Consider the following 27,531-nt stretch of genomic DNA (forward strand, 5'->3'; position numbering starts at 1 on the left):
AGTAGATATGAGTCCCTATATATAAGTACATTGTGTGGTGGACATTGACGGATTTGAAATAAGTTATAGTAGGTGAAATAATGGACACACAGTGGACATAATTATTAAAGCAAATAAGTCACGGGGACTAGACAACACTGACAATTATTAAAGTAAACATTGGGGACTAGACAACACTCTGATAATTATTAAAGCAAACACTACGGACTAGACAACACTGACAAATAATGGGCACACAGTGGACATAATTATTAAAGCAAATAAGTCACGGGGACTAGACAACACTGACAATTATTAAAGTAAACATTGGGGACTAGACAACACTCTGATAATTATTAAAGCAAACACTACGGACTAGACAACACTGACAAATATTAAAGCAAACAGTCGGGACTAGACAACACTGATAATGTTGACTGAATACAAACAAATATTTGATTAAAATTAATTTTCAAACAGCTCACGCTCCAAATTCTCCAACAGCTCCTTCTTCCGGTCATCGAGATGCTCTTCGTCCCTTAACTTTAGATACATTTTCATTTTTTTAGCTTGAGTCTTTTCTTGCAGCAACTTGTTTTTCTGTTTTTTCACCAAATTTAACTCTTTCAATTGTTCAATCTCTTGCTCTTTTAATTCTTTGAATTGAACCCATTCCTTTTCCACCTTCTCCAATGTCTCGCCCTTGCTTTTCATTTTACCTTTTTTTTAGCTGCCTCCCTACCCATTGGACGAGCACTAGATCCTACAGAGTCCTCGTGAGATCTCTTAGATCCACTACTCCCTGACCCTACATTTCCTCCCATCTGACTACCATAACGTGGTTGATCACGGAGAGCGTGCCATTCTTCTTTCAAAGTAAATTGAATATTCTTCCCACCTGCAAACAATTCCTGCGCTTTTGTCAAAATATCATCTTCCGACCAACCGCTTCCTTGCATACGCTTAGCGCTTTCATAAGCACCAATCCATTTATTTATTATTTTGCTCATATAATTAAAACGGTTTCGGCAGGCAACTAGATCGCGGGGAGAATCGAATGAGCAATACTCATTACAATACTCAGCAATTTTACCCCAATATGTTTCTCCTCTCTGGTTTCTCCCGACAACACTGCTTGTTCCATATTTAATCCATGCACTTATTAGAACCAAATTTTGTTGAGTGTTCCATGCTGGTTCCTTACTTCTCTTGCTCTTAGGAGTTGAATCTTCTGGAGTGACTTCATCAGAAACTGCCATGCCACCAGGAGTTATTTGTGTTGAAAATTCAGGATATTGGGTTGCATCAACACTAGGAAAATTTTCGTTCCCCATTGGCATATAACCATTAAACGGGGGTGTTTGAGATGGATATCTCATCATAGATCCATGATATGGATGAAAGTTTGGAACAGAGGATGACTGGTTGAAATTTGGTGAAAAACCAAAATTAGGTACGTTTTGATGTATGTTTTGAGGACGTTGGTTATAAAATTGATTTGGATTTGGATAATTGTTGGGATTTTCGTAGTTATATGGGTAATTAGAAAAATTTTGGGTGTTGAAATGGTTATTATTGGGATCCATTTCACAAAAAATAAGATTAAAACTTCACTTAGTTTGCTAATAGAAAGATAATAATAAGATGAAGATAGTGAAAAACTTGATTTTTTTTTCTGTGTCCAAATCAAATGATCCAAGTCTCTATTTATAGAGGAAAAAAAATCATGAATTTTGGTATTTTTTTTTTTTTTTTAAAATTAATTTACAACGAAATAATTGAGGTCAAATTATTAAAATGATAAGAATCCGGACAGCCAATTAAAACGTGCCACGTGTCCTTATCTTTCAAAAAATCATTTTCTCTCTCCGCGCTCTGCACGCTCACGCGCCCTGTCGGCGCGTGTTGCACACGCGCCAGTTTTCAGCCAATTCCGCGCTGCCACGTGTCCTGCCCGGCTTTGTTCAATTGTGTTGAATTGGTTCACCTTCTCTCTCTTCTCTTCCCTCATTCAACAGCCTTTCAACACACCATTGGAGGGGAAATTGATGTTGAACCCATCATTAAACAAACCATTGCATATGGTCTAAAAAGTAAAATTTGCTTATATTTTGAAACGGAGGGAGTAATAAAGACTAATGATATTTACATTAATTAACATATATTTGATCACTTTTCTCTCTTTTAAAAACATCAATATATGCTTGACCAAAAAAAAAAAAAAAACATCAATATATGGTTAGATTTAGGAGGTCAATATTTGGACCCTTTTGCAAGAGGTCGATATTAGGGGACCCCTATTTCACGTAGAATCACAATGTCGTTAAAAATATATGACAATCAATTACATGCATTTCACATAGACATGAACAATGAATGCCATTTCCATATTTTCTTTTTGAATGATGCTAAAGTGCACGACAGTTGTCTCGTGCAAACCCCACGAATTGTTTTGCAGCATTATATTTGATCTAAAATGTCCTCCTATTAAACTATGCAGCCCTTCTCTTGCACGCTACCACCGAACTCCCTTTCCCACTTGCAACTCTGCTGAGAGTCACGGCAACAACAATAGTGATGGCGAACCTATGGGGTTACCGGTGGGAGCTAATGCAAAAAAGATGTCGACATGGGAACCTATGCTTGACAAGTTAAGAGTTAGACTTAACTCTTGGGGCAATAAGTATGCGAGTCTTGGTGGAAGGATTGTGCTTCTTAATTCGGTGTTGAACTCGATTTCAATTTTCTATCTTTCTTTTTTCAATATCCCGGCTAAAGTGTTAAAGCAAATTGTGAGAATCCAAAGAGAGTTTCTTTGGGGTATCGATCGAGGGGAGGGAGGAAAATATGTTGGGTTAGTTGGCGGCGTATTTGCAAACCAAAGTGTAAAGGTGGCCTTGGTGTTAAAGATATTAAGTTGGTGAATCTTAGCCTTCTTGAAAAATGGCGATGGCATTTGCTCCAGGAGGATTCTTCTCTTTGGAAAATTGTCCTTTCTGAGAAATATGGGAGTGGTGTTGGTGATTTGGTGGTCTCGGGAGACAATAATTGGCCTCGTTTTTGTTCTACTTGGTGGAAAGATGTGTTGTCCCTAGAAACGAGGATGGGCTCAAATTGGTTTAGCAATTATGTGGGGAGAAAAGTGGGAAATGGTAGTATGACTTGCTTTTGGAAGGATACGTGGGTGGGAAGCATGCCGTTGTGAACAATTCCCTAGATTATTTCTTATTTCGGAGCAGCAGGAAGCTAAGGTGGCGGACATTTGGGAGGGTGATCAGGAGGGGTGGAGGTTTATATGGAGAAGGGAGCTGTTCGTTTGGGAACATAAGCTTCTTGCCACTCTCTTGGATTACGGCAAGTGAGGGGGATAGCATTAGTGAGCTGGAGAAGGGTGTGTTTCGGTTGTTGTGCAGGAGCTCGGCGCCGTCCAAAGTGATTGCCTTTTCTTGGAACTTCTCATGGATCGCACCCCACTAAGCAAAATCTGGCTGTGCGTAATTGCTTAGGGACTGATGTGAATGTGATGTGTGTTCTGAGGAGCTGTTGAGGAATCTGCATCTCACATCTTCCTCCATTGCTCGGTGGCTGATCGGGTGTGGAAAATGGTGATGAATTGGCTTGAATTTCATTTAGTTACTCCACCGAATTTATTTATTCATTCAGCGTGTTGGTTGGATGGGGCTAATTCAAAGAAGATCCGCAGGGGTTTTTGGTTGATTTGGCGGGAAAGAAACGATAGAATTTTTAATAACAAAGAAAAAGGTATGGATGAGATTGTGGAAGAGGTAAAGGTGATGTCGTGCATTGGGTTTTAAGCAAGCAAAAAGTGGCATCTTGCCTATTCTATGAGTGGAATTGAAATCCGAGGGAGTGCCTTTTGAGGTAGTGTAGTTGGGGTGCTCGACGAGGGGCTGTTTTGAGGCGTGTTGTGCCGCTGTTTTGATCTGGTTGCGCAGCCTGTGCTGCTGGCTGCAGTTTTGGCACCTGCAGAGGCTGTTTTGGTCTGTTGTTCGGTGCTGTTTTTATCTGCTATGTGGTTCGGACTTCTGGTGTTTTCTGCTGTATTTCCGTGTTGGCTGTGGAGCGCCTATGTGTATGCACTGGGTTGTATTGTTGTCCTGTTTCTTAGCCGTTTCTACAGTGCTTTTGCAGTCGGACTGTCATATATAATATGCTGTTTTCAAAACAAAGTGATGGCAAACCTAACTGAAATGACAAAGACAACCATGACGGTGATGATGGCGACAGTGACAACAAGATTGTTGACGGCAACGACGATGAAGACAATCACAACAATTATCTCGTGGTAGCAACTAATTTGTGCGATGACGACAAATGCGACGGTGAAGACAACTGCAACAACAAAAACACCGATGGTGATGATGAATGCAGCTACAATGAAAGGCAACAGGGAAGACGACTTAGAGGAGTTGCTTAAATGGTTAGTCCTAAAACATGTAGATGGGGTTGCAGTAATATAGAAGTGGTGAGATGGGGGCGGAAACCATTGGAGACGTGGGTTAAAACATAATAATTAGTGCATGAGTTAAACTTGTCGTGCAATTGTAGCTATTGTGCCATATAGCACTCTCATTTTATTTTGGGTCTATTGACTACACTTGCACATCTTAAAATTTCATTTCCATTCTTATACAACACTTGGTTATTCTATTCCTTCGTAATCAAATTCATGCTGAAATCCCAAAGTTTCTTAGCCAAATCAGCGTCCCTTCCCTGTGATTCTCTTTTGGCCACATTATTGTCTGAAAAATACTCACCACTAACTCCCTTCACTTGTGGGTGCAATGCTACATAGCATGTTGTGGCTGCCCCCTACATTTAGATAGGAGAAAGTTAACTTGCAACTGATTACTAAGCAAAAAAAAGTGAAATATCAGAAATCTTCTAATCTGTGTTTCTTTATTGGTCCCTTAATAAACGTTTATAACAACCAATATTTATTTGACACGACCCTCACATTTATAAATCATAGGTCATACTGATTATGACATACCTGCTGAACATTTTTCATCACAAGTTTCCCAATCACCTGTATTATACCTGTTGCATAAATCAAACATAAGTAGCAATATCTATAAAACTCAGCTACTGTCATTATGTAGATATTAGAAAACAAACACATTTTATGGACACTAAGCGCTAATGTTGTAGAGTGCTAGTGTGCAAACAAACAAACCAGAAAAACCACCCAATTCAAAATAATCAGATAAAAAGAAATAAAGTAATAATGTATGAATGAGTGGTGAAAGTTAGGGGACAGACTGACACATATTTAACTTCCTGAATGATTTTTTTGTTGTACATTATAGATGAGTTGGTATAGCAATGAAGTGCAAACATTACTTCATCTCATCCACACTACAGTATAAAAAAACGTAGGAAAAATGACACATGAATTAAGAAACGTAGTTGGTTTTGTTGATTTTATAAATATTATGACTTACTTTAGTAAATTACCTTCACCCATGGTCTGAGAAAGGGAATTATACGAGTAAATAAATGATTAGGGGTATAATAGGAAATATAAAACACCTATAGTAATGTAGATGAATGATCGCTTGTCTCATTGTAAAATCCAAGATAGTGGCACTTAACAACGGTAGATAATGCAGGAAAAAATCATTTAGAATGCCATGTCACAGGGCTTTAATAATTTCTAGACAAATCATGAATTGAGATGAATAGTACAAGATAATAGTTACCGTGGATTACACCCATATGGCGGGAAAGATTGGTGAGAATGATTCCTGGATGAAGAGAATTCACAATGATATCCACCCCATCATCCTGATCAAGATGTAACAAGTAATGTTATATATATCAAAACAAAGAGTCACTTTTACACACAAAACAAAGAACTAGCATACCTTGAGGCGTCTTGCAAGCTCATTGGCATGTAAAATGTTAGCAAGCTTTGACTGTCCATATGCACTCTGTTTGTTATAACTGTATACAAGGAAGCAAACATATTTACAACATTTCCACTCTTAATTTTTCATGCAACCATGGTGAGACAATCGTTTTAACTGTAAACATGGAATCAAATATGCACAGCACCTCCTTTCAACAAGTACTACAAGAATCATGACTCCATCGTTAATTCTAACTGCAACTGAGATGTGCATAGGTATAGTCTACAAGACTAAAACTATATCTATGTGATCAATATCATATCAACAGGTTTTTTGTATACTATTTCTTATCTCGCTTCTCCTCCAAGAATTGCAGAAAACCGAAATACATATTATAATCACAAACTTCATATTGAATACTATTTCTTTCTTATAATCAAACCAATAGTAAAGCCGACTGCCCAAGAATAAAATTCTCTATTATAATTGCTCTCTCTCACACAAGTAATTTCCTCTTCCGTTTAAAAACAAAATACAAAATAACAGTACATCTCGTGATGATTTGAACATAGGTTACCTATTGGTTATTACCTTGATTGGTCATTAATTTTGTCAAAACGGATTCCTTCAGAATATGCAAATGTGTAAGCCTCTCCAGAGACATTAACAATTCTTCCTTCTTTCTTACTTTGGTGTGCTGTTTTTTTCATTGTGTCCAACAAAAGATTTGTCAAGAGAAAATGACCTGCACAATTACATATTGGTTTCATGTTTCAAAGACTCATAACCATTTCTTCCCCTGTAGTGTGTGTGTGTGTGTACTATCACCGAGTTCTTGATCATCTAGATCAGAAAGAAAGACATTTCATCACAGTTGCTCCCACATAGGAATTCATCTTAGAGTTGAATGGATATGCATTATTAGTGTAAAATAGATTTACACTGACATCCAAATTCCAATTAAAACTCGTAATGTTTCCATGTAAGCACACTTTGTAACTGTAATTTAAAAATAAATTGTAAAATGAAGGTATCTCATTGGACGACAGTGTAAAACTAATTTACACTGCCAGTGCATGTCTCCTTTTCTCTTCATTTTATTAGAAGAATAAAATATTAGTAAATTTTAAGTGATTGCAATATGAGTCATCAAATTAATAAAAACTCGGCTTGTTGGACCGTAAAATCAAACATATTGCCCACATACCTAAGTGGTTTGTGGCAAACTGTAGTTCAATGTTGTCTTTGGACAGCATGAAAGGGCATGACATGATTCCTGCATTGTTTCTTGCAATTACAAATAAACAAACCAGAAAACATTACTACTACTGCTTTTCCTTGAATGAACATGATCAAGAAAGATAAACTGGAACACTGACACATGGTGAGGGAGAACAAGTAATTAACAACTTCAATAAAAATCAAGAGTCAGAATAAATAGTAGTAAATAAAAGGCAAATCTGCACCTGGGTCTGTTAACTTAATTTAAAGTTTCAAACACGTCTTTTATCTTTTTTTCTGTGTCAAGTTAGCCTTTTATCTTTATCCTGTTCAACTAACTTTCATTCTTAGTATACTTCTGTAACAAATTTGTGTCATTGGGAAATATATGATAAAGAATTTTTCACCACTAAACAACAAAATTAGACCCTCGCCGACAACAATGAGGTCACAATCTTATACTAAAACTATAAATGAGTTGATTTTGATAATTAGATATTGTAACTGTTATTACGGTGTAATTTAGATGTTATCTTGATGAATTGAAAACGCAATTTACTTTTTCAAATGGACATGTAAACTTTAAATTAAGTTAGAGGAATCCTAGTGCAGTTTTGCCTAAATAAAGATGGTACAGGGATCCATGTTGGTTCCTTTTCTTACATCAAGATGTTCAATGGAAGACCAGAGGAATTAAATTCTGATGCAAATTTTTTGACAGATTCCAATGAACTGAGATCTAACTCCATGACATCAACTTTAGCCGAGGGAATCTCCTTAAGTATTGCTTCATTGATATCATTAGCAGCAACCTTATTTCGAACAGCCATAATCACATGGACACCACGCAAAGCAAGAACACGCGTAGTCTCAACTCCAATACCACTGGTTGCTCCTGTTAACATGTCATCATATCCATATAATAATTTATCATAGCCAGTTGCAAGAATTTGATGTAAAATCACACAGAATATAAACAAATAAATTTTGACTATGAAAATTTCAGCAGCAATAATCTTGAAGTTAAATTATAGAGTCAACTATAAAAATCGTTAAAAAGCTTGTTAATCACTCCTCAAGTCTAAGTGAGGAGTGATTAAACTCTGCAACATAAAACTACTATTCAACAAAGGGCATGCTTGAAAATTTTAAAATTAAAAAAATGGTAGGAAAGAGTGATAGAAGATAGACCGGTGACAATAGCAGTGAGTCCAGATGCATCAATTCCATGAGTAACTTTTTCAGCAGTTGAATTCCCTGAGAATCCAGAAACCCCTTTCTTGCTGAATGGCCACATGATGATGATGATGGAAACCCTCTTCTCCGTTACAATTCACAAAGTCAATAGTGCAGATCATGCTTTGGATTCAACTAAATATTTTATACTGTAGTCATAGACTTGAATGTTATTTATAATATTAATTTTATTTGGTATTTAGGTTGAATTGATCTTGAAGAGTTTTTTTTAATATTACTTGCTGCCAATCCCACTGATGTCATCATTCAAATAAAAACGCAGTCCATATACAAAGTGTGTATTTCTACTGTCAAATTTATTTAATTACTATACAAATATCATAGAATAACCAGCAGAAAAGTCATGGTTCAAGACCTTATACAAATCATCAAAATATAAATATAATACTCTATCCAAATCATACATAAACAACACCCTATAGCTACCTAATCATTCCTTAATTTACTTTCTGGCTTGAATAATACGCTTTAAAAACTCTAGGAAGATAAACAGGTATTAAAAATCCAAACAAATTAAAGCACCAAAAAGCCATATTAGCCACAGCAAGTGCTCTTCCAGCATAAATCCTTTTATAAGAACCACTGTGCTCTTCTCCAACCTTGGAAATCTCATCTCTAAGCCAATCCACAATAGTGAAAATCCTCCTTGAATTATAAATAACAGGAACAAAAGCTCTTATTGGAGAAGAAAATCCATTTGAAAATGCAACACCTTCCATAAAAACTTGACTAGCCAAAAGAAAAACATGTGGTGTAGCTGCTTTAATACCTTCCTTATCACCTTCAAATATTCCATGTAAAATATATGCTATAGGAGCATATAGTCCAATGATTGCTCCTATGAAAACATAAATTTTAAGGATCTTGATTTGTTGAGTGAAAATTGGTGGTTGTTCTTTTGAAGGGTGAGATGGAAAAGCAACTTTTGATATGAAGCACATGTAGATTACTGAGAAGAGTACAAATCCAAAATCTTCAGGGCTAACCATGCCACTGGCTGATAAGACAACAACAACAGCTAAACAATTGAGTTGTCGGAATGAGAGGAAACTAGTCTTTCTTTGTGGTGTGCTTGTTGATTTGTTGAGTGATTTGTCTTGTTCTTCTTTGTGTTCAATTTCTTGTTCTTCTTTTGGTAGGCTAATGTCACAGCCAGTTGGTCCAACTCCACCAGACATTTTTGTGTGTAGCTCAAACAACAGATTTTGTGATCAGGATATTTCTGAGATGGTTTTTTTGAGAGGGAGAATTAAGGGAGGAAGTAGAAAGATAAGGTTACATTAGATGATGGGGTTGAAATGAAGGACAAATGGTTGGTAAAGGGGTAAGGCTCGTGTTCGTGGCTTGAGAAACTCACCTATGTTTTTTTAGTTAGGACATGTGTGATTTATTGATTAAAAATTGTGAGTTCCAAGCCTAGAGATTTGGTGTCACACTAATTATAATTTTGTATGTACCTCCTATAAGAAAGGAGTGAGTGTTTGATTTGAGTATTCTCTCAACCATGTGAATACGTAATGAAGTTAGTTATGGAAAATAGTGAAATTTTGGAGGGAACGAAAGCAACATAGTCATTCACTCATTTCGTTTGCTGTAAGGGTTAAGTGTGGCCATGCAATGGGCAAAATTTTGTGTTCATACGGAAAACAAGTACATTGACAAGTCGAAATTTACTTGATATACAATAAAATTCTGAGAATCAAATCAATAATTATAACCAAATTAATAAACTTGATATATTTTTCTTTCTTTCTATTTTTAGGTCTAAATCGGACCGAACCCAAATTCTATTGATTTTAGTGTGTTTCATTTGCGTAAAAAAAACATCGCGTAATTTAAAACCATTCACTTGCATAATTCAAAACTGATGGCAACTTGTTGTTTAATTTTTTTTTTTTGTGTAAGCCAGAGTTTGAACCCTGGACTGTTCAAATTTTTTTTGTTGATATGAAATTTACTTCTTTTTTTAAGGAATGAAATTTACTTTTGGAAAGTGGGTTTAGAGCATATGTTAAAATTGATAAGTTGAGCAAGTATTTTAATTTCAACAATTTTAAGCTAAATGCCTATTTTACTGATATTATCTTTTGACAATTATCATTAACAATGTCAAAACAGAGATCAACACAAATGAATTGCGTCATACGTAATCTCTAAAAAGAATTCATATGAAATTCTAATAAGATTCCTACACAAGTCATGTAAAAACATGTATCTCTTCGGTAATCTTTTTACAACCTCAATGTTAAATATAAGAAGAAGAAAAAAATACATGTATTGAACGGGGAAGAACTATCCACAAATGTAGTGTGTGCTTCTTGTTACTTCCTATCATCTCTAGATGAAAAATCTTGAAACTACTATCATTTTTTAAGGTGGAAGGCTTGTTTTAGGAGAAGTTGCAAAAGCAATGTAAGTCATCTTCAAGGGATGGCTTTTTTAGTGCCATTTTCTTCTCCCTATAGTTGGTTATACTAAGATTCCAAGTACGAGGCCATGCCAACGGCTCATTCATAAGAGAAAGGGTTCTGCTTCTTTATATGGCAACTCAAGTACATGTCTAAACAACTTTCAAATGCATCAAGATTAAAAACCTTAACACGCTGTACATAGTAGAGGAGACAGTGGTAGGGCACGACACTAGGGAATATCAAGACGGGCAATTTTGTCTATAAAAAATGACGTTCTTTTATAATAATAATAACATAACAAATTTATTACACAAAATTTTGATAAAAAATGCTATAAGAAAAAATAAACCTAATGCACAATCCCTGTTTGAAGGAAAAGGACAGGAACACAAAAATACTTTCTGGCAAAACTACCTTCAATTTGCTGACAGAAGACCGTCAGTAAAATTTTGAACCTCTGCTGATAAATTAATTGGCAAGAAATCAATCAAATTTGAGCAAATCTGTCGTATAAATAAAAATCCACTATTTCTTTGTTTCTTCTATTTATGCTGCAGCTTTTAGTCTTGGAATGTACTTTATCTTGATTCCTTTATCAGGCCTCATTCTAGGTTTGGATTTAGCAACCGATGTTGCGCAATCCTTAACTGGTTTGAACCCATGAGTTTCTGAATCAGGTGAAATAACTAATTCCACATGATGTGACGAAATTGCTTCTTTCCATCCTGCATAAAAATTGTTGGTGGATATTTAAATAGAACAACTAACAACCAAGCCATGTATAGTTTCAATAATAAAACATAATAATATAAGAAAATTGATATGTATAAATTGGTAAAACTTACTTTGTCCAAGAAAGGCTTTTGCAGCATCACTGGACAACCGAAAGCCTTCTGAATCTGCTTTTGGCCCGACGTGAGATTTGTTCCCATAACCCATATTGCCTCCATCTATATCACACAACCTTAAATTACTTTGCAATGACAAATTTTGATCAGCATTTCCATGGACTACATCAACTTCTGTCTCAGCACTTTGAAGTGGCGGTGGATTTTTAGTTTCGTGCTGGCTCACCGGTCTCCAAAGCTTAACTCCTGACTGATTGTTGCCTCCATGAAAGGAGTCAGGTTTAATTGGCTTCTCCTGAGCAATATTTTGGTTTGCCAAATTCTCTATGAAGCTGTTTGCTTGAGATGTGACAAGATTATTCTCTGATTGGCTGCAATTGACCAATGTAACAGATACAGATCCAATCAAAACTTCGTGAGTCTTAACTTCATCTGGTTCTTTGTGCAGTTTGGGTTTTAAAATCACTGTATCTATTTCTGGTTTAGGTTTCCGGCTCCAAACTTTACCACTATTAACTATAGGAGCTACCCTTTGATCACGGTTGGTTCCATTTCCATATTTTGGAATGACTCCAGACTTAGACTTTTGAGAGTTTTGGCTTGCATGCAAACCATTGACAATAGTACTTTGCGACTTAGGATGCCTTAGCCATCTGGCAGTCATTATGCGTCGAGGATTATGTCTGTGTGATGTTTGTCTCTCTAAATTCCGATCAGTGTCACATTCATAACCTGACTGTGCATCCGATTTAAATGTCTGTGGCTCCACATTCTGATTAGTGTCACAATCATATGCTAACTGTGTATCCTCATCTACACCTTCATTGGTGTCTGGGCAATGATAAGTTACATGTGGTGAAGAAGCTTGATCAGCAAATGCATGTGCTCTATGAGCTTCAAAGTCACATGCAGCCAAAGATGGTTCCTCCGGCGATACCTCCTCTCCTGCACTTCTGATGCTCCCTTTAACTTCTACGTCATTTTCAAGTTGGTCCCTCGCCTTTTGTTCTTTAAGCCTAAGCTTTTTCATGCGTTTTCTCTCCAAAACCTCTGCTTGTCTGTAAATAAATAAAGGGACAATGTAAAATAAATATATTATCCATAATGACTAGTTCACACTATCACGTGAGTACATTTCCGCCAACATCTTTAGCACTTTTTGAATTTGCTAAATCAACAAGTTGAACAATTACTATTTTGTTGATTAATTGTGTAATTAAGGAACGCATTATCATTCATTTATAAATAACGCAATAGAAAAATAAGTACTTAGAAAATTGTGTATGAAATCAAAGAAAAAGAAAATGCGTCATTTCCTAGCTGCGCTAGTTTTATGATTATATGAATTCCCTTATTTCAGCTATTAAAAATTACAAGAAAGTTAAGCTCCACTCAAGAGTCCTAAATGTCCTTTAAGTCAAGGTGACTGGTAATGTAAAAGAGGGTGATAAAAAACATGCACCCAAGACAAACATTGTAAACAGATGGAAAAATGGATTGAATATTACACTGCAAATTTGTATATATCTATTTCAACCAATTAACTCTTGAAATATTTTCAATTCCTTGCAACCTAAAAGTGGAAATGAAACTCATGAATCACACAGGACAGAAGAACAAGAACTGATACCTTCTCTGAGCAGCTTCCTCCTCCTCCACCAGCAGCTTCTGGCATCTCAATGCTTCGGCATCTTTGTCTGCCAGCCACGCCTTTACCTATGTGAAAGGAAATTCACATTTTATCACAAATGTAGTTAAGAATATAATCATGTTTAATGTTTGAATATGAACAGAGGATATGCTATGAACTTAAGTTCAACTAGCACATTTTTATTCTTCAAAATCAAATTACATGACATCCTATGTAGCTATTTTCTGGACTCATATGTTAACTGATAACTCCTAAAAAGAGAAGATGCATCAGAATCATATAGGTTTTTTAGCAGCCTTAGATACTGAAATATTATTCCATATTCATTTTCCCTTTCTACTCGGTTCTCTTCTCGATGTATGTAAACTCTCAATCAAGAAAGAACTATAGGTTTTTTAGTGTACATAAACTAATATTTTAGATCTTTTTCGTAACAATTATTTAAAGAACAAAACACGATTAAATATGGGTCTAGTGGTACAAAGGGAAGAGTGATAATGAAAACTAACCTAATACCATTATGCCAATAATATAGAATAGAAATCTGGTGGAATAACCCTTTGTACATAGCTAACAATAGCTATAAATGAAGAGTGTATTTGTACACATTAGCCAGTGGCCCTGCTATTTGGTGAAGTCTCTATAATGGCTTGGTATTACTATCATTAACATGACCCTCGTGCAATATCATGCCGAGGTTTGAAAATAAAAATAAAGAAATAAACCCAACTTACAGATAACCAAACAATAAAATCAGGGTCGGCCTTCAAACTTCCCCAAACAAGAGGGAAGTCTGGCAAAAGCCATAGAATAACAAATCGTACACCCGATACTGTTGGTTAACAATATTATTATCATGCAAGATTTATCTGCAATTCTCAGGTATATCCTGATGATGAATCAATCTTCTTAGACAAAGCACAAGAAACACGTCTTCAACATCAAGTATTGAACACAGCACATGAGAGAGAGAGAGAGAGGAAAGAAAAATATTTTTACTACAAAAGGGAAAAGTTTTTGAAGCTAGGAAAAACCATTACCAATTTCTGCTCTAGCAAGAAACTTGTGCAAGCAACTAGGTTTTTTGGTTCAAGCCCAATCTTTTCAGCCTCTCCATCAAAAACATGTCTTTGCATTGACACTGCTGTTCCACATAAAAATGTATTTTCACTGGAATCATCGAGAATATTGAACAACTTTTGGGAAGATATAGGAAAACTAGAAGGCCTGGATTGAACAATATCCTGCAAATAATGTAGATATATATTGCATTAATAAACCTAATGAATGTATGCAGCAAAAAACAAGAATGAATGGTTGATAAGTACGACAACAATATTTCTTACCAAAAGGGAGAAACCAGCCCTGAGATAATACTGTGGAAAAGAGTAAAATCCTTGTTGTGTTCTAAGAGTTGAGAGAGCTTGTACAATTGAAGACCCTGGAACCTCCTGGAAAGCATTTTCGGTGGGGGAAGACAAGAATACAATATATTTAGATTAATTAGGGAAAAAGGTAAAACTAGAAAACAAGAGCTGAAAAGGGGAACAGCGAGAGACTGCTATGACTTTGTAATTGTATATGTAAGCCGTCTTTGATAAACTTTCAATTTCAAACATTAAGACTACTATGTCTTTGTGTGTGTGTGCGCGCGCGCGCGTGTGTGTGCGTGTGTGTATGTGTATATATATATTATTTCCAGACATGAAGAACAAAGAACGTGTTTAAAAATCATATTCACGTTGAAAAGGCACCTTTAATCTTTCAACAAACAGAGGATCATTTTCAAATCCAATATGACAATTAGAAAGAACTAAGATGATCAAACAAATCACGATACAAAGTATAGCATAAATGAAAGAATGTGAAAGAATAAAGTGAGTATGTGAAAAAGGGAAAGAAAGAAGAAAGTATGAGAGTCTTGTGTCACTCGACCTCCCCCCACTTTCATATATGCTAATCAAAGATATTTGACATATGACCATTACGTGTGCAACAGTGCAAGGAAAATCAAATTAAAATAACTATATAAAGAAATAAACTAGTGAAGTACAGAGCAAAACGATTTTACCTCCAACATCACATTCTCAAATGACACAACTTCCTTTGCCTCTTCTACAGAGAGCTACACGAATTATTAAAAAAAAAAAAAAAAAAATCAGCACATCAAAATAAGATGTATTCTTCGTAGGCTAGTTCTATTGTGCGGAAGTGAAGTAGGTGTTGTACCATTCACAAGTATGTTTTCACCCTTGGATCAATAAGTTCCACCATTGCATCAAAGTGAGATATGATAGGACCTATTGATCAAATGGTTGAAAATTATGTGCGTGGTACAACACTATTTTACTCGTGCACCATAGAATTAGCCTTCTTCATATATGAAAAATTGACTGTAATGAAACATTACCTTATCCCAATATGCCCCTAAAAGATCCCTACTTATCTTAGAGTCCTACAATATATAAGAAGCATTAGGTCAAATTGAGGAAGACATGAAAAAGAAATAAACATGAAAATACACTGGCAGCAAAAGCATGAAACTATGAACAACAATATGAGATAAGTCCTTCAACTTATGAGATATAAAGAATAACCTTATCAAGCTTTTTCAACCGATGGTGTACACGTTTATGCCTTCTATAATTAATGGGTGAACAAAACTCTCTGTCTTTGGTACACTTGTCACACTTTAGTAGTTGAACCTTTGCAGGAGAGAACAGAGGCCACCCTGGAATTTCTGCCAAATAAATCAAATATTATTCAGAAAATTTGGGTTTGGAATCAGATGTATTAGTAACGGGTGATGAGCTTTAAAGTAGTATGCATGTTACATACAATTCTACTAGTGTTGTATACTTCAGTTACAAATGCAACTGTAGGTTTTTATTTTAATGATTTTAGTTTTAATTAAGGCTAATCACATGGCTGATACATTCCAATACCCGAGAAATGTTCAATTCAAACAATATAATATTACCAAAATTTCTTATTATTGCAATACCTTGTTGCTGTTCTAAAGCATGAAATAATTGAATCCACTGTGCTGGCCTGTCACCACCAGCCCTAGGAAAGGAAAGGAATGGTTCTTTTCCAACCGCTTGTCTTATCAATGTATCCAAAGAATCATTTCCGACTTCCGGTTTCATAAAATTGGGAGTAGCTGAGGCAGTAAGTTTTGCAACTGGCATCTATTCAGCCTAAACCTAACCAAGAAACTTTACAGGATTCCCCTGCACAAAGTATATAAAATAGTAAGTGTGAAAAATTAAAATAAATTTCAAATGAACAAAAAAGAAATGCCAGGACCGGTGTTGTTAAATAATAGTACTGTAGCACTATTGCATGGAGGAATTTGAACAATGGCTATTGTTCCGTGACTGTGATACCTATTTAGTAGAAAACATTGTGAAATATCCACAGCTATAGCGGTGCTATACTGTTGTGCAGCAGAATTTGAACAAATCTCTACTTTCCGTGATCCTTACAACATAGCTCAGCACATTGTTATGTCCAAAATGCTGCTAATTACTTTACTAATGCCAAACGAACCATAATTTTCATATTTTTGAATCTCTAAACATATTAAAGTCGGTAAGAAATAAAAATGTATCCAAACTCAACAATGGACGTAGAAACTAAACATTAACCCAATTAAATCTATTCATTTTCATTCTGCGTTGATGAGCATAACCTTATCGATTAATCTTAGATTCACTAAACTAATCACAATTAGCGACCACAACAAACAAGATCTTTCAAATACATATAAAAATAGAAAGGTACCTACATGTTTAAGCTTATCTCTAATCATCAAATCAAACTATAAATACAAACACTGCAAGGTGAATCAATTAAAATAAAATAAAATTGAATAGATTAATCTCGTAAAGCGTGATCTAATCTAGATCGAGGATTGAGCAAGAAAAAGTGATATGACGTACGAGAGAGAGGAAGAGATCGATTGGAAGTGACGATCCGGAAAGAATTGAAATCGGCGGCGTAGGTATTGAGAAGAAGGAAAACGATCGAGAAAATGGCGGTAGAAGAGAGAAACTCTTCTTTCCTTCCTGCACGCTGCACCTATTGTAGTAGTCGTAGTAGTAGGGCGAAAAAACAACGTTTCTAACAAGAAAAAATAAATTTAAATTAATTAATAACTTTTTAGGTGGAATTTTTTATTGTTTGTCAAATTTTTAGCTGGATTTTTAATTACTATATCCTTTTGATTAGATGTTTTATTTATTTATTATATCCGATGGTTGATATTAAAAACATCATAAATCTTTGTGGAAAAAAAAAAATTACATCAAATCGTTCAACTCTTAAGTGTGTTACATCATGTTTTGAGATATTGTCCATTTTAGGTCGTTAAGTAAACTTCTATAGTTTCATTGAGTTGAGAAATGTGTACGCTGACTCTTGATCTTGATTCTCACTATAAGTGTCGGGAACAATTTCAATATCTAAAATCGTTACTTTGTGTGGCTTGGGACGATAAGTTGGGGGAATTCATCAAGGAGTTTGGCCTCTAACTAGAGTGGGTTAGGAAAGAAAAAACAGAATAGAACTATGATTTATTTTTTGAAGGAATCGGAATAGAACTATGATGTCAAAAGGATTATTAGGGTGAACATTTTCCTATCTAGGCATATATCATTATGATTTTTGTCTTTTTCAGATTAGATGTATTAGCTTGTAATTGTTGTGGGGATTTTGGTATTATCCGGACAATATCTTAACTATGCACAAACATATTTGAAACATATTTTATGCTGAAATTTATGAAATCCAGTCATACACCACAAAATTACCGCAGAACCAAACAAACACCTTCAGATATTTGGAATCCTCAATTTAGACAGCTTGAAATTTTAAATATTGATAAGAATGAAAGTGGGTTCTTGAAAATTACATGACAATCCCTCATTTTAGAAAGATCCCAACCCAAGGAGAAGGTTTCGTTAAAAAATATATCTTCCCCCCCCCCTCTATCACCTACTTTCTTCACCCGAAAATACTTGTCTACTGAGACTCACAGGGCAAGGCTACTCTATAGTGAAATTATCTAAGGTAAGCAAGTAAAAGTGTATATACCCTTCATTTATCCCAACTCTTATATTCAAGAGTGAATACACTTTACTTGCTCACTTGAGAAGAGCTTTTTTCAAGTGTAATTTACATCACTATGTGTGCAATTATAATGAAAAATATTCACAGTTGCTGCCACTCCAGAATGGCATTATGTAATGCATAATTAGGTACCAAATCTGTGTGTTCAAGTTTGAGGTTTGTCATAGGGGAAGTGTTGTGACCACTGTCCAACCATCCCCTTATTGCCTCTTCTTCATATGTAAAGCCATCTGCAGCTATGTATGGGTCTTCCATAACTTCCTGTAAAACCAAAAACAACTGCCATGATTATCATTGTCGTTAACAGGAAAGGAATTAAATGGTCATGTTCTTATATTACGTCCCACCCACCAACAAAAGAAAAATACAAAATGCTTTGATTTCAGGATTTGGATAGCTGTTGTGAACAGAGTTTGGGAGTCTACAAATGACTACCCAAACACGCACCAAGTATGTTAAGGGATCATTTTGGTTGTAAATGTGTCTGTAGCCCTTTGCATTTGTGATCCCATCTTATTATATCTCTAAATGTTTCAATTTTTCTTGAGAAAATATGGGTTTCTGGTTTAGAAGGAAAAAATTCCAGTTGCCTAGCATTTTCAATAAATAAGGACCAAGAATATTGCATACAATAAAGTTAGGCTTTTGATAAAAATGAATCTGGAACAGGTTATGAGTTATGATCTTCACCTGGACAATGGGGCACACAAAATGAGAAGGAGCTCGTTGAAGCTTCTTAGAAGTCAACTCTTGTCTCCTGTCAATGCAAATAGTTCTGAATGGTTTAAGAACACTCCAGATTTCTGACACAAGATCTGGCCGGTTCAGCCAAGTCTTCTCACAACACCTCAATGCTAAGTATGCCAGTTGTGTGGTTTGATGAAGTGGCCACTCACCAGCTGAAAAGTCCAACACAGTTTTAAGATTTTCCATTTCCAATGCACATTTCATATCTCTAACTAGCCCCGAAAGTGGTCTTCCAGTTAGAAGTTGCAACAGTATGATTCCGAACGAATACACGTCTGACTCTGGTGTAAATTTACCAGTGACAAGACACTCTGGATCCACATACGCCAAATGTTTATGTGAGTTATTACATACTACTGTGCCTGTGTCAGCTGAATCCATACTGTGCTGGACTAAAGAAGGAATCCCCAGGTCACCAAGTTTGGCAACAAAGTTAGCATCAAGGAGAACCTTACTAGGCTTCAAATTCCCATGGATAATACAAGGCTTGCTGGATTGAAGGAAAATTAGAGCTGAGCATATGTCGGTAGCAATGGATATTCGAATTTGCCATGGAAGTGGAGTCCTGTCTTTGCAGGCAAGATGGCTTTCAAGGCTACCATTGTTTAGATATTCATACACAAGTGACTTAGACTCTGCGCAGCTTCCAATTAGTGTTAACAGGTTTGGATGTCGTACTCTACTTAAAACCTCTACCTGTAATTCAAGCAATAATATAGCCGTGGTAAAATAAAACTGTGAGTTTCTCATGGAAGAAGAATCTATGACAACAGATTCATTAAGTAAGGATTATTTGGACCATAGATACTTGAAAGATCAGAGGATAGGAATTTTAGAATACAAATTTTAAAAAGAGGAATGCTAGCATCCCACCCTTTAACACACCCTTTAAACACACTACACTATATTGAAGCCATGTCATATGTATATTTTAAATTGTTTACTGGTTACCGGGTGTGCAAGTTGAGATACTTGAAAGATCAGAGGATAGGAATTTTAGAATACAAATTTTAAAAAGAGGAATGCTAGCATCCCACCCTTTAAACACACTGCACTATATTGAAGCCATGTCATATGTATATTTTAATTTGTTTACTGGTTACCGGGTGTGCAAGTTGAGATACAAAACTTAATCCAGTAGACCAAAGGACTCACTCAAGAAAGGGGAAAGCATCACAACAGAATAACCAAGCGAGCCAACACGACACAGTGGCCGTGTACAACAAGAGTGGAAAAGAGAAGGGTGGTGTGATGGACTTATTTCATAATAATTACACGAGGAGGAAGAGGGATCTGTAATGGGTGTAATGGGTGGTGCGGTAGGTTTGCGATGGGTCTTCGCGGTGGCGTTTTGCAAAAGAAAAGGAGGATGTCGGAACTCTTTGTGACTGGTTCCAGATGGGAAGAAATATCATCAAATTTCTACTGCAATTTAGTTTCATTTTCTAAAGGTTTCTGAAATAGGTAATGTGATGCTCATAGAACATTGATTTTGTTTCCATTGTCGCGTTCTCTTTTGTGCTCTTAATCTTTTTTCTTTTCTTTCTAAAATGTTCTAATTTTAGTGTTTTGCCATTGGGTTGTTTTGCAATTCTGAAAAGTTGTATCAGATTTCAGCAAGGTAAATCGTAATAGGATGCAGTTCCAACAGTTTCGGTAGGAGAATGAATCTAGAAGATGAAGGGTTGAAAGGTTAAATCAAAATAATAATTAAAAAAAAAAGGTCAGCCCCTGTCAATGAGAAACCAGTAAACAAGTAAAAAATTAAAATAAAGAGATGACATGGCTTCATTCTAGTGGAGTGTGTTTAAGGGGTGTGACCCTAGCATTCCTCTTTTAAAAAATTTAGTCAGATCAGAAGAAACAGTTAGACCCAGCTATAAAGAGAACAATACTTTGAAAACAGGAAAAATGATAGGTACTGATCAAGTGACAATCACAACCGATTCTGAGATCTTTTTTGGGTCTTTAAAAGAGAATATAAGATTACCTGATGCTGAAACTCTAATTGGTTTTGGCAACCATAAGAGGGTAGCATTTTTATGGCAACTGGCATGTTGCGAAGCAGTCCCTTGTAAACACTTCCATACCTTCCCTCTCCAATTTTCCAAGATTGGTCAAAATCCTGAGTTGCCTCATTGATCTCCATAAAGGAAAATGCAGGGAATTCTACCACATAAGAGGATGTAGTATCCACTTCTCCAAATTTTCTCAGCACTTCAACTTTCCTAACTGCATTTGCATGTTCTATCCTTAGCTTATCTCGTTTTTCCTTGAAACTTATCAAAAGGTCCACTGCTGATATAATCTTCTCTTCCAACTCAGTTACCATACACTTGGACTCGAGCATTTGGTTTCTAAGAGTTGAACTTTGGTCTTGGACCATTTGCAATTCACATATTATTTTATCTCGCTGGTTCTTCATTTCTTGTACGTCTTGTTTTTCCCTTGCCAATTGTACTTCAACTTCTTTTCTACAACTTATCTCCTTAGCACGCCAGTTCTGTAATTCTTCATCATCCTGTAAAAAGTTCAAGTTGAAGCACATTTCAGGAGAAAAATGGAATCAATTTAGTTCATGTTCATCCATAATCAGATAGTGATTCATAGAGCACACTTATTACACATTTATGCATGCATGTTCATAAATGTCCAAGCATGGACATTCGCCACATTAATCTGATTATCCGTTACAGCTGATATTCAGGTTCATGTTTTAAAATAATATTTCATATACATAACATCACGGTGGTAAGGATCCTGGTAATGAAGGCATTGTGTCTTACAGCCTAACCTGAATTTGGAGGAAAATGTTTATCCAACAAATCTTTATGCTTTGAAATTTAGGTATAAAGCTGTGGCTAAAATAGAAAATGAATAAGAGAGAGTAGAACAGCAAGAATGAATGACAAGCTCCAGAATACTTCAAAATGACAGTTAAACTAGAAAGCACTCTGGTGATTGAATGAAACATGCTATATTTTCTATACAACAACACACAACGGCCAAGCCGTATCCCACTATGTGGGGTAGGCTACAGCCTACATGGATCAAATAGTATACCCTGATTAGCAGCCAGAGCAAAATTTAACAAAGAAACTTTTTAATAGGTTTAATTTATTTAAGACAAGACAGAATCTGTTTTTCTTTCAACCTCAATAGTACTATTTTCTACTTTCCATCTCTATAATGCCTCTACAACCAAATCCTTCCATTTTCATGTTCTTAGCAGCTATGATAGTTTTTCCAGTATTACATTCATTTTGCTTACCTGTTCCCTTTCATCTTCTTGCCTCTTGCAAAACAATAATTCTAAAATTACCAAAACTGACAGAATATGTCAGACTACAGATTGAAATGAGCATATTTTTCAAGATAGAGACCAATATCCAAAATCATTTCAAATTTCAATATACTCTGATCTTATTTATAAGAAACCATGACTTTAACCAAAAAAATCCTTTCAAGAGCAGGAGGATGTCACACAGGCAAAAAATTGTCCTACCACAAAATAATGGAAGCAACCAGAAAATGTAAAGGCATGCATGAAAATAGCATATAGTTATGCAAACAAGGTTGAAGGAGATCAATCACCTCTCACCTCATGAACAAGCAAATCTGTCAACTTTGTTCTTGCAATAACACTGTTAAAGGACCATTCTGCATTTAAAGAACAGCGGGAATTGCCGTTTTCAGTCTCTTCCATGTCACTAGAATCTGCACAACCATTTCACAAGTTATATTCCCTAACAATCTCTATAGAAAATGATAAGTTACATGAGCTGAAAATAAAAACTACGCTATGTTCAAATTAACAATAAAGGAAATGAGAAGAAAAGAAACGTTCATCAAGAATACCTAAATATTTCAATACATCAGGAATCAATTCTGATTTAATCTTTTCAGATTGTTTGGCTTCCGTATTTGAGTCGAGCATCAACACTACAGGGGCAGTCACTATTCCAGGCGTGTTTTCACTGTCCACCCTGTTTTATTGTTCACATTTCACAAAGTGGAAGAGACATCACATATTATTAACTTATCGAGTTATTACCAAAATTACAGAATATTGCTCCTTTCTAAAAAAAAAAAAAATCAGAATATTGTAAAAATAACTAAGTGGAAAGATTAAACGTGGTTATAATGGCATCTGAAGGAAAATGAAATAATTAGTTGGAGTTTTTGTATATTCAGTTCTCTTATAAAGCTAATTCAGTTTGCCTTTTAACTTATCAATACATGGAATGTAAAATACAAATACCTGGCAATCATTAATAAAACAAAATTAGTCATTCTCCTTTACCTATTTCTGTTTACCTATGTGTTCTCTGCCACTCTCTGTACAGGTTTTTTAACCCTCTTCTACAGCATATATATATATATGTATATATATATTGATCTTAAACTATCCCATTAACTTTCTAAAGAATGACTTTTTTTCACAAAGCAATTGGATTAAAGCTCCCATTTCATATAGCATCTCAACAAAATGTATAAAAAAGGCGGCCAGGTGCACTAAAGCTCCCGCATATGCAGGGTCTGAGAAGGGGTCCCACCATTTTGGTGTATTGCACACAGCCTTACTCTGTTTTTTGCACAAGAGGTTGTTTCCAGGACTTGAACATGTGACCTTTCAATCACGTGAAGGGATGTGTTGGAAATTCTGCCTTTATTGCGGTCCGCCCCTTGTCGCCTAAATTGCGGCCTTTGGTTTGCCTTCTTTGCAGCCTCCAACACCTTCATTGTGTTGGCTTTGAGGGGGTGGATTTAGTCCCACGTCGAATAGATAGGACTCTTGATAAGAGTTTATAAAAGGCGGCACTCCTCACCTTACAAGCCGGTTTTGTAAGGATGAGTTAATCCCCAAATTTCAACAACTGTCTAATATACTTTCCATATGTATAAAAATATAAACTAAATGCCCAAAATCCTAAATATTATTACAAATGTCAAATTTATCTAAAATTTGATCAACAGATATTAATGGATCCTAATACCTCCCCCATCACTGCATGGACATAATTGCAGAGGTTGTATCTTTATGAAGATAAAAGAATAATTAATGACCATCTTTTTAAAGGGGATGGAGAAATTATTAGTTACTTAGGGGAAGTGGAAGGCACTATGCCATACGTTCCCCAATGGGGGTTCAAACTCTATCTGTTTGAATTACAAAGCTAATTGGTCACCATTGTGCTAACCCCCAGGGATACGACCGTTGAATCTTTCATGAATAATAAAAAGTAAAATATATGAATCTAATCGTGTGATATTTTAAATAATACTCCCTTCGTCCCAAAATAAGTGTGCACTATGACCATATTTTTCTTCAATATATAAAAACAGATTGTAGCATGTAAGATGTTGTCGGATTCGTTTCGATGAATATTTTCAAAATATCAAATTTTTATAATTTTTGCTAATACATAATTAAAGATATTAAAGATCAAAGATGTTCATTGGCATGTGTGCAACAGTCAATAAAGTCACTTATTTTGGGACGGAGGGAGTAGAATGATAGGAATGTGATATGATCTTTAAGTGCTCTTTCATATTTGACCATTCAATGGTTGTGATTCACTCCTCACGTTTCTCAAACTAGACTAGCATAGTAGATGGAAAGCCACACAACGGGCAGTTTCTTATTTCCTTCCTGTAATGAAAGAGTCAAAAGAAAAAACAAAATCAGATTTGGAATTGGTACCCCATCTTATGTCTGTCTGCAGCTGCTCCCATTACAAGACATCTAATATTGTGTTGAGCAATAGCTTCTATGATCCCTTTCTCAATATCATCCTTCTCAATCAACAATTTAGAGGCCTGTACCTACACAAATATGCTGTGTGATGTAAACAAAGTCTAGACCTCTTCAAGAAATAGTTACTAAAGAGGGCAACAAATAATTTAAACTGTAATTTAATTCAAATTTGAGGTTCCCTGACATCTTTGGAGAAGGTAGTTACCACTTTTGTTGTTATATATATTTAGTTGCCTTTGTTTTTGCTACAACATATTTAGTTGTCTTTTTTTTTTTGGTACAACATATTTAGTTGTCTATATACAAGAAAAATGGCTAAACTTCCCCCTCCAACTTAGTGATGTGTGCACTTTCGTTCTTAAACTTTTAAAATGCTCAACATGATCCCTAGACAGACTGTACATAAATGTGTAGTTTAGTTCTTCTGAATAAGTTCCCATCAGAATTGAGGAGAAAATGTCATATTTTTAGGTTTAATGACCAGAGTGCACATGAACCTAAATTGAAGAAGGTAAATTGGAATTCTCCCATGAAGAAAGTTGGTACAAAAAATGGTCAAATTTATTTGAGCATGACAAGTTCTGCTTATGTTTGAAAGAAGGACTAAAGTGCACATTTTTAAAGTTTGAGGATTTTATTGCACATTTTTAATGTTTGAGTACTAAATGCATGTGATCCTAATCCTAAGTTGGGAGGGAGTAAATTGGACTTTTCCCAAACAAATACAATTAGACTACAGATTCAGTGCCAGCAGATAACAACGATACATAGTAAATAGCTTGGTAATAGAGGTAAAAAAATTAGAAAAAATAATACCCCTGCTGGGACCAGAGTGAGGATGTACTTGTCTAGGAGTTCGTGCACTGTTTGACTACCATGCTCTTGGAATGCCTTGGTTGCATGGTCTTTAGGTTCATATTCAAAGACATTTGTTTCTGCTTTACCTTTGAGAAAATTAAACGAAAAAAAATGCACTTCGTTAAATATTACCAAGCTATCAGATAAAGCCTAAGCTACTCTAGCTAAAATGCAAATTTCAAGAACAGGTGCATTACAAGCTAGATCAGCTATGCAGAACCAGAACCAAAATAAAGCATATAGATTAACTATGCAGGTAAGTTAAGCTCAAACTTTATATTTTTGAGCAAGTTGAAATCAAAGTTTTTATCTTGTTAACCCACTTGAGTTGGCCTGTCGGTGTTGACTTGGGGCTTTGGAGTTTGCTCCTCCTCAAGGTCTCAGGTTCGATTCTCCCCGGTGCCAATTTGGATGGGCTAGTTTAGCTTATTCAAAAAAAAAAAATTATCTTGTTTCGTGTAAGTACACGAGTAAAGCTTGAGCTTCATCTTTTTTAGCAAGTAAAACCTAAGTTTCAAGCGCGTTCTCAGTTCAATTCATTGACTCTCTTTCGTGCATACTTTGAAACCATAGCAAACTAATCACAAGTCAAAGTTTAGTCCACTCAATTCAATTAAGGTTCCATCATTACTTTATCAATTACTTATTGCCAATATATCTGTCTTCTCAACTTCATCCTCCAAGAGTTCAATTCAATAACATTATTACCAATCTTCCTTTCTTCTTCTCCAAGGTCATGGGAATTTTTTAACTAAAAGAAAAAAGTGAAAAAAAGAGAAACAAGTAGACCAACCAAAAACATGGGTTGTTTGGATTGACTTATTTCAACTCATCAACTAGCATAGGTAAATGTGAGACTGTTTAGGAGAGCTTATGAAAACATAAATTCAACTTTATTTATCTTTGGTTACGAAAATATCTTGGACCTGTTTGGATTGACTTATTTTTGAGCTTATGCAAATAAATAAGCTTTTTAGTATTATTTATTAGCTTGTCAAGGTAGTTTATGAAAAAAACAGCTTATGAAGATACAATTTTCGTTAGTAAGAACTTATGAATAAACATAAAAGCTTATTTGCATAAGCTATTTTTCATAAGCTCAAAAATAATCCAACCCAAACGGCTCCCTTATATATAAGGACTTATGTTATAAGTGCTTAATTAAGATGTTTATCCAAAATTGCCTAAATCCAAAATTCGCAACCACTGAATCCAACAAGCAAACAATAAATTGATCAATTAAACCACCACACCAACAAAGACAGTTATGTGATGATCATAAAAACTTCCAAAAAATTAATAAAAAAAAGTGGGAGAATTGAAGAGAGAGTGTGACTCACTGAAGGAATTGACAAGGTCAGGTTGATGAATGTGAAGAAGGCAAATACTGTTACCAGAAAATTTGTGAGTTGTCCAATGCAATAGTTTTTTGTTCTTCTCAGCGTTCAATCCCACCGCAACATAAACGGTGTCGTTTTCTTCAACACCCTTCACTCGTTCTTCTGTAATCGATACTGCTTCTTGTATGCTACCCATCAGATCCAATAACAGCCGATACTGTTTCCGGTGGATTGGAAATCGCTCCGAGTCAAGGGGTAACTCGGTGGGTGAAGGTAGAAGAAGACGAAATTGAAGAGTGGTGAGGACTGAGTGAGAAATTTTGGAGTGAAGTAGAAGTAATTGATCTTTATGGAATTGATAAGCGCTAAAAGCAATGTAATTTTCTTTTTATATGGGTGGGTGGGTCCCGTAGGTAGGTTAGTGCGTTGGTGAACCATGAAACAACTTTCGATTA

At 35.5% G+C, this 27,531-nt stretch overlaps 5 protein-coding genes across 7 annotated transcripts; all 5 read right to left on the reverse strand.

Annotated features, from left to right (window-relative positions):
* Positions 1-444: 444 nt before the first annotated feature.
* On the reverse strand, positions 445-1,313 carry LOC25485061 (glutathione S-transferase T3). Its single transcript, XM_039831300.1, has 2 exons — positions 699-1,313; positions 445-579 (listed from the first exon to the last, which is right to left on the reverse strand). Exons 1-2 carry the CDS (start codon positions 1,311-1,313, stop codon positions 445-447), a joined length of 750 nt encoding a protein of 249 aa, XP_039687234.1.
* A 3,186-nt stretch (positions 1,314-4,499) lies between these two features.
* Positions 4,500-8,457, reverse strand: LOC25485063 (short-chain dehydrogenase TIC 32, chloroplastic). Of its 2 annotated transcripts, XM_024786683.2 has the most exons (9): positions 8,265-8,457; positions 7,737-7,968; positions 7,060-7,139; positions 6,444-6,597; positions 5,868-5,946; positions 5,703-5,787; positions 5,121-5,132; positions 4,994-5,029; positions 4,500-4,812 (listed from the first exon to the last, which is right to left on the reverse strand). In XM_024786683.2, exons 1-9 carry the CDS (start codon positions 8,368-8,370, stop codon positions 4,760-4,762), a joined length of 837 nt encoding a protein of 278 aa, XP_024642451.1. In that variant the 5' UTR covers positions 8,371-8,457; the 3' UTR covers positions 4,500-4,759. The 2 variants fall into 2 exon arrangements, with proteins under 2 accessions (XP_024642451.1, XP_013469651.1); XM_013614197.3 differs by lacking the exon at positions 5,121-5,132 and having other exon boundaries at positions 4,994-5,040; positions 8,265-8,454.
* A 139-nt stretch (positions 8,458-8,596) lies between these two features.
* Positions 8,597-9,817, reverse strand: LOC11425108 (uncharacterized). The gene has a single exon (XM_003592206.4). The coding sequence runs from the start codon at positions 9,506-9,508 to the stop codon at positions 8,768-8,770; it is 741 nt and encodes a 246-aa protein (XP_003592254.1). The 5' UTR covers positions 9,509-9,817; the 3' UTR covers positions 8,597-8,767.
* Positions 9,818-10,993: 1,176 nt separating this feature from the next.
* Positions 10,994-17,363, reverse strand: LOC11419752 (uncharacterized). Its single transcript, XM_003592207.4, has 10 exons — positions 17,185-17,363; positions 16,245-16,473; positions 15,838-15,980; positions 15,651-15,695; positions 15,312-15,365; positions 14,587-14,691; positions 14,281-14,484; positions 13,220-13,305; positions 11,587-12,647; positions 10,994-11,466 (listed from the first exon to the last, which is right to left on the reverse strand). The coding sequence occupies exons 2-10, from the start codon at positions 16,429-16,431 to the stop codon at positions 11,288-11,290; spliced, it is 2,064 nt and encodes a 687-aa protein (XP_003592255.1). The 5' UTR covers positions 16,432-16,473; positions 17,185-17,363; the 3' UTR covers positions 10,994-11,287.
* A 717-nt stretch (positions 17,364-18,080) lies between these two features.
* Positions 18,081-27,444, reverse strand: LOC11424175 (U-box domain-containing protein 32). 2 transcript variants are annotated; one of them, XM_013614198.3, is made up of 8 exons: positions 27,077-27,444; positions 25,695-25,822; positions 24,825-24,940; positions 22,979-23,106; positions 22,722-22,837; positions 21,111-21,641; positions 19,064-19,816; positions 18,081-18,634 (listed from the first exon to the last, which is right to left on the reverse strand). In XM_013614198.3, the coding sequence occupies exons 1-8, from the start codon at positions 27,270-27,272 to the stop codon at positions 18,455-18,457; spliced, it is 2,148 nt and encodes a 715-aa protein (XP_013469652.1). In that variant the 5' UTR covers positions 27,273-27,444; the 3' UTR covers positions 18,081-18,454. The 2 variants fall into 2 exon arrangements, with proteins under 2 accessions (XP_013469652.1, XP_003592256.2); XM_003592208.4 differs by having other exon boundaries at positions 24,825-24,946.
* Positions 27,445-27,531: the final 87 nt, after the last annotated feature.

Source organism: Medicago truncatula, chromosome 1 (assembly GCF_003473485.1).
Source record: "Medicago truncatula cultivar Jemalong A17 chromosome 1, MtrunA17r5.0-ANR, whole genome shotgun sequence".
Taxonomy (NCBI): Eukaryota; Viridiplantae; Streptophyta; class Magnoliopsida; order Fabales; family Fabaceae; genus Medicago; species Medicago truncatula.